Source organism: Cyprinodon variegatus, unplaced genomic scaffold (genome assembly GCF_000732505.1).
Source record: "Cyprinodon variegatus isolate N-32 unplaced genomic scaffold, C_variegatus-1.0 Scaffold508, whole genome shotgun sequence".
Classification (NCBI taxonomy): Eukaryota; Metazoa; Chordata; class Actinopteri; order Cyprinodontiformes; family Cyprinodontidae; genus Cyprinodon; species Cyprinodon variegatus.
In genome coordinates this window covers 127,649-139,066 of record NW_015150961.1, presented here as the reverse complement: position 1 = coordinate 139,066, position 11,418 = coordinate 127,649, and the positions used below count along the sequence as shown (strand labels likewise).

General features: G+C 35.9%; 1 protein-coding gene across 1 annotated transcript in view; it reads left to right on the top strand.

Annotated features, from left to right (window-relative positions):
• The window catches only part of LOC107094823 (acid-sensing ion channel 1-like), a 75,238-nt gene that overhangs the window by 59,858 nt on the left and 3,962 nt on the right, over positions 1 to 11,418 (top strand). Inside the window, exons 3-6 of the mRNA XM_015390677.1 lie at positions 8,884 to 9,034; positions 9,146 to 9,273; positions 10,550 to 10,700; positions 10,797 to 10,853. Coding sequence (XP_015246163.1) covers positions 8,884 to 9,034; positions 9,146 to 9,273; positions 10,550 to 10,700; positions 10,797 to 10,853 — 487 coding nt within the window. The remainder of the gene's footprint in view (positions 1 to 8,883; positions 9,035 to 9,145; positions 9,274 to 10,549; positions 10,701 to 10,796; positions 10,854 to 11,418) is intronic.

The following is an 11,418-nucleotide window of genomic DNA, read 5'->3' as shown; positions in this document are numbered from 1 at the left end:
TATTTAGCACGTTTTAAAGACCAAATCCTTTTAGCACGCTGTTGATAGATCAGTTTGTTAATTTTTTAGCGTGCGCAGTGAAATAGCTCACGTTTTTATACACGCAAACCTTTGATAGATCTGGCCCTATGTGTGAAGGAAGACTAATGCTGGAGACTAGGTGCGCATATTTCCACTATAATACATAGTAGAAGTAGGGCAATGCTTCTAAGGCAATTAATTTCTAGAGTAGAGGGAGTTTACTCCTTTTAGTGAGATAACTGTTGGAACCAACTATCCTAGAAGAAAACTGGTTGCCTAAGAGTCGATACTGGAGCAGAGATTGGCATCATCATTGGGTTAAAATCAAAATCAAAAAGATCATTTAAAAAAAATTAAAAGTAAGGCATCCATACGTAGGTCACATTTTTTTCTTTTTATCAGATTAGCCTTTCAGTTTAAAAATAAAGGATTTATATCACATTAAAGGTTTAAAAAGTATTGATATAAATTGAAATGTATCTTCTAATAGTGTAAAAACCTTGTATGTAACACGGTGTGTAGAAAACGATTTCCTGAGAGTTTGAACATCACAGTCCTTCATTCTCACTGCCACCATCAGATATCCTCTTGCATTTTATTTAAATGTTTTAATTAGATTTTTCTCTAAGAAACCATCAAAGTATTTCTGTAGAATGAAATACAGAGGTGGGTTTTTACTATTTTAAATACAACTACGTTTGTGAAAAACACCTTTGATCTCACTTCAAAGAACAGCTTATTTTTATGTAAAAATTTATCAGATTGGATCCCATCAGCTTTTTGGTCCATTCATCTAATACTGAAATGCATAGCTTGAAAAAATCTCTCCCTGCAACACGTTTCGCTGAAACTCCTCTGGCTGCCCGTCTGTGAAAGCAAAGAAACTTAAACAAGGTCTACAAACATGAAGCAACAAATAAAGCTGAGCCCATTTGGCATGTTTGTGTGAGGTGGAGTGTATCCCTCTCATCAAACACACTCTTTGTGAAAACACACTGAGTCACCTTTGTTTGGTCACAGAAAGCCAGAGAGCTGTAGCTTATTAGAAAGTCTCTTTTTAAATGCTGTTGATGTGTAAAGAGAGTTTTATTTTTTGATTAAATCGCCCTGTCCTTCGTCTCTACCTACCCCTCCATGATTTATCCTCTTTAGTTTGACACATGGTGACTCAAGGTTACTCATTCCATAGTCTCATCATTATTAATACTCAAAAACACACACAAACATCCTGCCTCTGGCTTCTGATCCTCTGTCTATAATTTATTTTCTCTTTAGAGCAGCTTTCAGTTCCACCTGGTTATTAGTGTGGTGAGTCAGCTATTCATTCAGGGTCTAATGGCGGAGGAGTGTGTGGTTTGGCTCTGAGGCTTTTATTTATTTCTAGCTTTGTTCTGGAAACAAGGGATTAGAATGAGGCGGCCTTCAAAAATGAATACTACAAACACATTCTGCTGTATTTACTTCAAATTGGTTTTCACATTGATTTCAAAGGTAATGTAAATAATAATATTTTCAAATTAATACAAATAACAAATATTTATTTTGGCTAAGCATGTCTGACCCAGTGGAATTATGTAGACAAACATATTTTCCAAAGATTCTCTCAATGTCATTTTTGCAGACAAAGGTTACTTTTCAATACATACTCTTAAAATGAATGAAGGATAGCATAACTGCCTGCTTTATCAAGATAAGGTTACAAAGATAACCTGACAGGCTGGATGGCAAGGAGGGCATTAACCCAAGAAGTAATAAAAATGTTCCTATTTATTTTTGAATAGCTACCTATATTCACAGCTCAGCTAGGATAATCTGTCTTTACAAGAAATTTGAGTCCAGCACTCTGGACTTTCAGTAAGAGAAACTTTTAAGCCTTCTTTACACAACATAATTTGGCAAAAACTGAAAAGTTCTGTTTTTCTTTGAAAATGGCACTATTTGAAAACGGGTTCAACAACAGTGGAATCTTATTTCATGGGGAGCCTGTGGTACATGCACACTGTGACTCAGTCAGGTGCCAACTCTAATTTGTGCTCAATCGCATGTTGTTGAGTATTAAAGAAGATAGCGCTGACTACTGATACATGGAAAATCAGTTTTTACACTTTGTAATGTTTCTTCAAGAGTTGTGTACACTAAGGTCTGACTTTAAACATTGTCATGTAGACGTATCAACGGCAGAGATTAAAAAGAAAATCCTACTGTCAGTGTTTCATTATTTTGTGAGCCAAAAAAATCCACATTGTGTTTCACCTAGGTCACAAAAATAAAAGACTTAGACAAGAAAGCAAGCAAAAGACTTGAGACCTCACCTGGAATCTGTCTTCTGACAAAGTGAGCTACAGACAGAAGCTGCTGAGCATGCTTTAAGAGGACATTTTTTATTAGCTTTTTTTTTTTATGATGATATATTGATACCTCAAAACAAGCTGTTCATGTCGGTCGTAGCTTCACAGCAAGGATCATCCCATGAATGTCTCCAACTAAATGCTGTATTTGTTATTAATGCACTTTTGGTTTCTGTTTAAGTTTTCTTTTTTGAGTATTCAGTTATACTTTGATTCATATCTTTCTGTGTTTTCTAGTTTATTGGTTTCATTTCAATTTTGTTTTATTGTAATTATTTATTGTATTAGGGTTCTTTGTTATTGTTTACACTCTGCTGCCCTCTTGTGTCAGTCTCTTTTTACCTAGCTCCCTTCTAGACTCCTCTGTCCACACCTGCTCCCAATTTGCTGATTAGCCTGGTCTTTGATCAGTCTCCCATTTATACACCTCATTTTCAGTCTCTGTTTGCTGGTTCCTTGTTGTTGTTTTGTTGCTCCGTTGTTTCCTGGCTCCTCTTGTGGGTTTTCCTTGAAGTTCTCCTAGATTTTGGTTTTCAGTATTCTTTTACATTTTTGGACTTTTTGCCTCAGTTGCCTGATAGTATCATACGGTGGTCAATGTGTGTCCTACAAATCAAAAAATAGATCAGTAAACACAAATGTAAGGCTCACAAAAATAAAATTAGACTAACACACAAAAACACACAGAACAACAAACTGGAAACAAAAAAGGTTTTGTACACAAAGCCTGATCCAGATGTGTTTCTAACACACAAAACACTTGCAGATATGTTTTCCAAAGTGATTCTGTGTGTTTCGGCTACATCAGGATTGCCTATAGAAGGGTAATTGGCATTAAATAGAACATAAACCAGCATTTGTTTGACCTGTTCTACCAAAGTATCCCATACTTGTTCTTTTTTCAATCACCATACATTTTTCTCTTCCATCACGAGTAGGGTTAGGGTTTATTCTTTTTTTATTTTTATTTTTAACGATTACACACATCACTAAGAATGCATGACCCCTATGGGAAGCACGGTTCTGGCAGCATCATGCTGTGTAGATACTATTCTTCAAGAGGGACAGAGCAACCGGTTAGTGGATAAGGTTTGATTGAGATAGATGCAGGAAAGTAGTCAATAAAACTACGCAGAGACCTCAGACTGCTGCAGAAGTTCCACTCCGAATCCTTTAGCCTGAAAATACCACATCAGATGCATTGGAGGACATTAAATCAGCACATATTTAAGTTTTGGAATGACTGACTTCAGTTCCATTTAGGAATGTCTGAGAAGGCATGTAAAATTATTTTCAGAGACTCTTTACTCAAGCTGAGTTTTTGTTATATTGTGAGGAATTTGGTTTCCATATGTACAAAGCTTATAAAAACACACCCATCAAGAGCTGCAGTTGTTATGGAAGCAAAAATTGGTTTGTATTGACTTTGCAGAAATTAATATAGAGGATTACTGAATTTATCTGATTCTAAAGTGCAATTTTCTTTTTCATATGCACTCTTTTATATTTATTTTAAAATGAATTACTATTTTGTGTTTTTCGACCACATAAGATATTGAAAAAATAAACATTTGAACAGATGTTTTGCCAGCAGCAGTAACAAAAATAATAAAAATTCAGCAACCTAAGTAAAAGGACTGGGGATAACAATAAAGAAAAGTTAAAACATTTAAAATCTTAAGCTGATTTATTTATTTTTTTTAGAGAGACAGAAACAAAAAGATCTGACTAATTTTTCCTTTGTAAAATTCTTTTCAAATAGGCTGTTTTTGGTTCTGGAAATCCTTTTTATCAGCTAGATACCAGCTACCAGACAGCAAAGTGAAAAGTGAGATCAGCACATTTTCATATTTTATGCAGAACAAGAGAACAATTAACTTAGGCTCTCTGATTTATGATGTCCCTGTTAATGTTTTATTCTAGTGCACAACCAAATACTTCATGTGTTGTCCCATTAGGTGTGGGCATGATCAGTACTAACTGACATAGCACATTACAACAAATACCATGCATAAACTTTTAATCATTCAATGTTACAGCCATCAGCTTTGGACAAATTGATATAATTATATTGTTGTGGGTTTTTTTTATACCTGTTTTTTGTTGTTGCTTTGTCCATTGTTTACTGCTCCTTGCTTCCCTTGTCCCAATGGTGGGTTTTTAAGCATACAGCTTAATAATAGTGAAAGTGTTTTCACTTTACAGAGCCAGCTTTCAAGTCTTTAAAAAATCCCTTTTAAACAGGGAGAGCACTAATGGACTGAACGTAACCTTCTGAGAAATATTTTACTGAGTCGCAGGCTGCAAGGCTGTATTTAAACCTTGCCAAATGCGTGGTAGAGTGCACGAATTAGCCTTTAGAGGTTCCTTCTAAACTTGAGGTGCATATATAAAACAATTATGCATATTTATTTGCATATTGATTTATTACCGCTGTGCACTGGTGAGAGCTTTTTAATGCATGAGAAATAACTTGTGAGTGACAGGTTGATGGACCATAAATCTATGCAGATTATAGTCTGTTGAAAGTATACTAGGGAATTAAAGTATTTCTAAAATGACTGATTTGAAGTTTATACTGTTTGACATTGAAACAAATGTCAAATAATAGGACATCTGTAGTCAAAATGTGGAAATATTATTTCTCTGCTGCTGGAGAGCATTTTTTATTGTAAAAAAACAAAACAAACTTGAAGCTGCACAATCTTTTTTTGATATATGTCTACATGTTCGGGTTATACAGCTGAGACCAAGAGTTATCAGGAATAAACTCAAATCTGTACATCGATCACAGTGCTGGAGAATTTTATGCACCTCTCATATACACCATTTAACATTTATGCAGTGATTGATTTGTTTATACTGTGCAACCAGCCGATCGGTCAACACATTTTTCTTCTGCCTGTAGGTAAAAGGGCAGAGCCCTTCCTCTTTTCCTCTTTTTGTTCATCCAGCCATCAGCCTGATGTGTGTGATCAGTGGGTAAAATGAGTGTGTAGAGTGGCAACTCCAGCCGAGTGGATAGAAAATGAAATGGAAGACTATTTTTCTTGGACAGATTTCAAAACTGAAGGGACTCAGTCACTTAATCCTCTTCTTATATCCAGACTGAAATGCCACATTTTAGGTTTAATCCTGTAAGGATACGCTCTGGTAAACTAGTGCATTAATATCTTATTTCATTGTGTTAATTTGATTTCCTTAGTGTTGTACATTTGTTTCCGTGCTTAGTTTCTAGTTTAGTAGCTGCAACTGGCTACAATGATTAACATGTGACACTCAACCTGTGTCACAAGTCATCAATTAATTCATATGCCTCAACCTATTTAACCAAACCAAAATAACATGGAATATTTGTATTGTGTTTTCTTTATCAGAAAGATTTTTTATTTGAAAGAACACCAAATTACATAGCAAAGAATATATTTATACTGAGCTTCAGTGTCTTCTCAATTTTCAGGTTTTTATAAGGCTCCCAAATCTCAAACTCACTCTTTTTATTCTAGAAACTTTTAACACCACCTATTTTCTTAACACCAAAACTGTCAGATGGCAAACAGTCTTTTTTCAACTTATGGTGTTTCCTTGTAGGGTGTTCAGATGAAAAGCCCTGGTATTTTTTTATTATTAATTATTATTAATATTAATAGAATTAGAAAATTTATGTCATTTATTTAGGGAAATTACTGTTAGTTGATAAGTTCATTGGCATCTTTAGCTTATTTATATTGTTTGCGTTCCTTTTTAGTTCTGTTTATTTGAATAAAAGAAATGTGCGCACTGAATCATACATATTGAATGTCAATATACTGACGCTGCTTGACTGGGTCGCGCTACTAGACCAGCATCTTCCGAGGACCACAGATCACCTCCTTATCGATCCCCTTCAAAGATGTTTTCTGTGATACATTTTAGGCCCCAGTGGTAACCTTAACAGAAACTATAAGTCTAAAGGGGAAAAAAACTGGGCCCCTGATAGGAGATAGTCATGTGCTACTATTACTTGATATAGCAAGGCTAAAAGGATAAGACAGTACTAAACAATCAAACTTAAAATCTACAAAGGCTCAGGTACAGCTAGACACAGAGTTACTAATAGACACTAAGTTGTATAAACTCAGTTGATTGAACATTAGATCTTTGTCAGCAAAACCTCTCATTGGAGAAGTGCTACACCAGTAAGGACTGTCGAAAAGCTGAATGCAGATGGCAAAAGTCTGGACTGCAGGTTCACCACAAGATCTATAAAGAGAGGCTTCAAAGATATAACCTACAATTCCAAGTTATAGCTGTGGTCATTGGTCATACAAAGTCTTCCTTCTCTGAGATGATCAGCAAAAACATTAACAAGTCTTATTTGTTGTCAACTACCACCAAATAAACTACAAAAACAGAATAAACCATAAACCAGCTAAGCTCTTCCTGCTGATATCTCACTGTTTTTTACCCTCAGCCTTCCTTAGGAAACTCTACTTGTCATAAAATATGATTTAACTCAAATAATAATCCATGTCCTTTTTGTCAGATGTTCCCCCCAGGCCCTAAAAACAGCAATTATCAGACTGCTGTTGAAAAAGACCATTTTGGACAAACTGCTACTGCAAAACAACAAGACCATCATAACCATCAGTAGGCTTATTGAAAAAGCTGTTTTAAACAGCTAAACGCCTTCCTAACAATGACCAATGGTTTTAATATTCTCCAGTCAGGCTGCCCTGTTCACCAAAGCCCAGATGTATTCATTGACATCCTTATACTGTAGGTGCAGGCTGTGGAAAAACTACAGTGCTGTTGATCCCTTTTTTTTATATTGGAGTGCCTTTCTGCTACCGCACGTGAATGTTTGAAATCCTACTTGATGTACAGGGAATTTTTGGTTTCAGTAGGTAACTTTAAGATCATCAGTGCAGTTTCCAAATCAATCAGTGATGCTACACGTTGTATTTGACACTGAAAGAAAGGATTGTAGCTTTAAATGGTTCATCTGGTTGATTGCATTGATTGTAAGTGAAATAATTACAACTTACTTCCTTACTTTCATAAATACTTTTGCTATGTGGATGAAGGGCTTTCTTTTTTTCTATTAGGGTCCGCCTTTGTGTTGAGCAATCTGCTTAATGTCGTGAAAAAAGCTAACGGAAGACCGTATTATTGTTTTAAATTTCCTTCTGTTGATGTCAGCAAGGAGAAATCTAGTAAATGTCCTTGTCATCTTCATCATCCAGCCAGTTTATCATTATTAAAGCTGATTTTTAAATCTGCATGATGATGGCACGTGAAATTAGGTATAGTTAAACTGGGATTTAAAGGAAAAAACAAATAGTTCTTATACTTAGCTTAGTTTTATTTATGACTGAACCTTATTGCATACAGACTATTATTATCCTGCAAAATAAACACTTTAAGCTCTAACATTTAGCTCGGTGTATTTATAGCATCATTCTGGAGGATTAAACTAGGAGCCAATGTCATATTTTATAATTGCTGTGAGAATTGCTTCTCTCAGCTTTTTGACTCCAGTATGAGCTGAGTGTGAATATTGTTGTGCTGCTTTCACTGACACAGAAAAACTCCAATCACTCTTAATACTGTGCTCATACTCCCTTATTTTTTTCATAATGCACCTTTTTTATTCCAAACACTAAGTAAATACTGCAGCCCAATGTGTGCATAATTGTAATACTCTGCCTTTCTGTTCCTTTTTAGTGGTAAATGTTTTTTTTTTTTTTACTTCATATTGATGGCTGCGTCAGCTGCAACCAGCAGCAGTGCCTTGCTGACTTTTCGTGATAGATGGCCCCAAATGTTTTAACTGCCTGCAGCGAGATCCAAACTCTTTCTGGGCAATTACTTGTTTGGCTTGCTCCCTTCTTAATGTATATATGTCAATCTTTGCCAAAGTGATGAACAAAAGCTCTCTCCATGCATGAGAGGAAAAATTCCCTCCATCTTTTGCCTACTTCACTTTGCATCCCAACTTTACTACCTGTGAGCCAAACAGTCTGTTAGAGTTCTTCAGTGCTGGATTTTTTTTTTTTTCAATGAAATTTGTTGTTCGTATTAACCGGAAGCTTGATTTAACATCTGTGTTTTAGCTTTCCTTGAAAATTAAGCCAGCATTCTTACTGGCTGGGATGCTTGGTATCCATGGCAACATGAGGTCCATTACAAGTGCCATAAAGAGCGAGCAAGAGAATGTTAAATCACCAGACTGCCAGTTCCCATCACCTCACTGGGTTGATTGTGTAACTTACACGCCCACAAGAGGATACCTTCTGTTAACCATTTTTTTTACTGCTCACTCTTACATTCTCCTTTCTGTTACATCTTCCCAGCTCTACATTCATGTCATGCTATTTCTGTTGCATATATATACATGCTATCATATTAACACCCAACCGCAACGACACATAAACCTACAGTAAGAAAGTGAGTCCAACACTGACCCCAAGTGGAAAAGCCTGACAGATTCCTGTAAGACAACCCAACTCTGAACTTCCTTTGTGTCACTTAGGTTTTTACGCGCTACGGGAAATGTTACACCTTCAATGCCGGTGGCGATGGACGACCCCCACTCATCACCACCAAAGGCGGAATGGGCAACGGGCTGGAGATCATGCTGGACATTCAGCAGGATGAATACCTGCCAGTCTGGGGAGAAACAGGTAAAAAGTCAATTTCAGTGGAGTGTTTGAAAGGCAAATGTATTAGTTTCACTGGTAATACCTTTCTTATCTATTATCTCACTCTCTCTTTATCTTTGTCCCCCTACCCAGATGAGACTTCATTTGAAGCTGGGATCAAAGTTCAGATCCACAGTCAGGAGGAGCCACCCTTCATCGACCAGCTCGGATTTGGTGTTTCACCAGGTTTTCAGACGTTTGTCTCCTGCCAGGAGCAGCGGGTACATATTCTAGAATGTGGAGCTTAGATTTTAGTTCTGTTTCTCACTTTACTCCAATTCCCGAGGCACATTCTATTCTTTAATTCATATTTTATGAAAAGTTTAAAGTTTCTCCACTGGTGTGTCATTAATAATTATACTTTATTCTGACATCTTGTAAATGGCAGCTGTTCTGTCTGTATGTGGAAAAGAACCACCCAAATAGCATAAGCTCAGGGATGATGTCATATCAAATTAAGACTGTCATATTTCATGCTTGCACCAAGTGATTTTAGAAAAGGCCTATTGGTTAAATGAAAAATGATGAAATGCCATCATTTTCATTAATAATATATGAACCCCATCAGATGCCCTGGACAAAAAATTATTAGTGGATGTATGTGGACCAAAGAGGACATTTGGTCAGCCTATACTCTATGCACCATGTTAATCACCACTGTATACGTAGGGCTCTAATAGTATGTTTGTAATTATTTTCCTTTTCATCACATTTCAGAAACTGTGATGAATTGGTCTAAATGTTTTCCAAGTGTTTGCAGGAAAGAGTTAGACAGTGTCCCTCACTTGCAATATGGACTTAGCCGTTTTGGGGCCCCAGCAAACTTTAGTCAGGGTGCCCTCCTCAAAGTCAGCCTTAAAGTCCCGGTCGGCCCCAAGTGTTACAGATTCTGTTTCCTGTCTTGATTAGATTGCAGTTCTTAAAGGCAACTAGTGCCATGAATGTGGCAGTCAATAGACTTTTGTTTGATAAAATACTAATCTGCATTTTAAGCAGCAATCATATTTTTTACCCTTTGAAATCTGGAAACGCTGTCTGGATTTTTTTTTACATTTCTTGGATGATGAGAAAAAACAAATACGCCTTATTATTTCCTGTCAGTCACTGTATGTTTGTTTTCCACAGTTATGAAGATTGTTTGACCTTTGGAAGCAAAGGCAAAATGCTGCAAAATATCTTTAGCTATTGTCTTGTTTGGATTTAATGTTTTGGTTTATATCTATACTTTTGGGTAAATAGATCTAAATTCTGAACTGATTTTGATCAGACATGTGTGAAGCCAGTCATCTTTATTTTTCATTTCTTTCTCCACAAAATAAGATTGTCTGTCAAATAAATGTACAGTTTCTAAAACAATAGATTGTAAATCATGCTCAGTCTATAACTACTATTCAATCCTCCTAATTTACAAATTTAACAAATGCTTGATTTTCCGCTTTTAAAGTTTTTATTTATTTTTTTATTTATGAAGACCTGAATTGTTTGTTTTCATTGCAGCTCATATATCTGCCCCCACCCTGGGGAGACTGTAAGGTGACACCCATGGATTCAGAATTCTTTGAAACTTACAGCATCACAGCTTGCCGCATAGACTGTGAGACTCGCTATCTATTCGACAACTGTAACTGCCGCATGGTGCACATGCCCGGTAGGACACAAACATCTGTTGTATGAGAGTTAAAGCAATCAGTGAATACTTGGATAAAGACACTTAGAGCTGTTGTTTGTGTTGCTTGTGCCTCAGGCAATGCTGATTACTGCACCCCCCAGGTGTACAAAGAATGTGCTGACCCAGCTCTTGGTAAGAAAAGTCACCTTCCTGCAGACATAGCTTAAACATAACAATTTCAAAAGAAGTTTGAATTTTATAATTTTAAAAAGCACTGAATAAAATGCATTTTTGTCATGTTATCACCAGCATGTTATTACCTCATACAGTGTTTGGATTTTATAGGACAAACTATTTTAATTTAAAGGTTTATGAGGTTTTATGTATTTAGACCTACTGTGTTAATAATTTTTAGAGCCACTTTTGCTATAATCCAACAGAAAATCTTTTGAGGTATGTCTCTATCCAAATTGCACATTTAGAGACTACATCATTTTACCAAGTTCTCCTTCAAAAATAAATATTGGTGCCATAGATTTCTGGGTGGTTTTGTTAACTCTAATCAGTTCATTTCAATAAGTGAACAAGCTTGATCTAAAAATGTTACTGTAGTTCTGGTTATAAATGTAATTTTGTTAGTTTGAAGTTTAACCACTACCTCAGTCTAAAATCTATATTGTACATCTATAATTTACAGCTTCCCCACTATATATATATATATATATATATATATATATATATATATATATATATATAT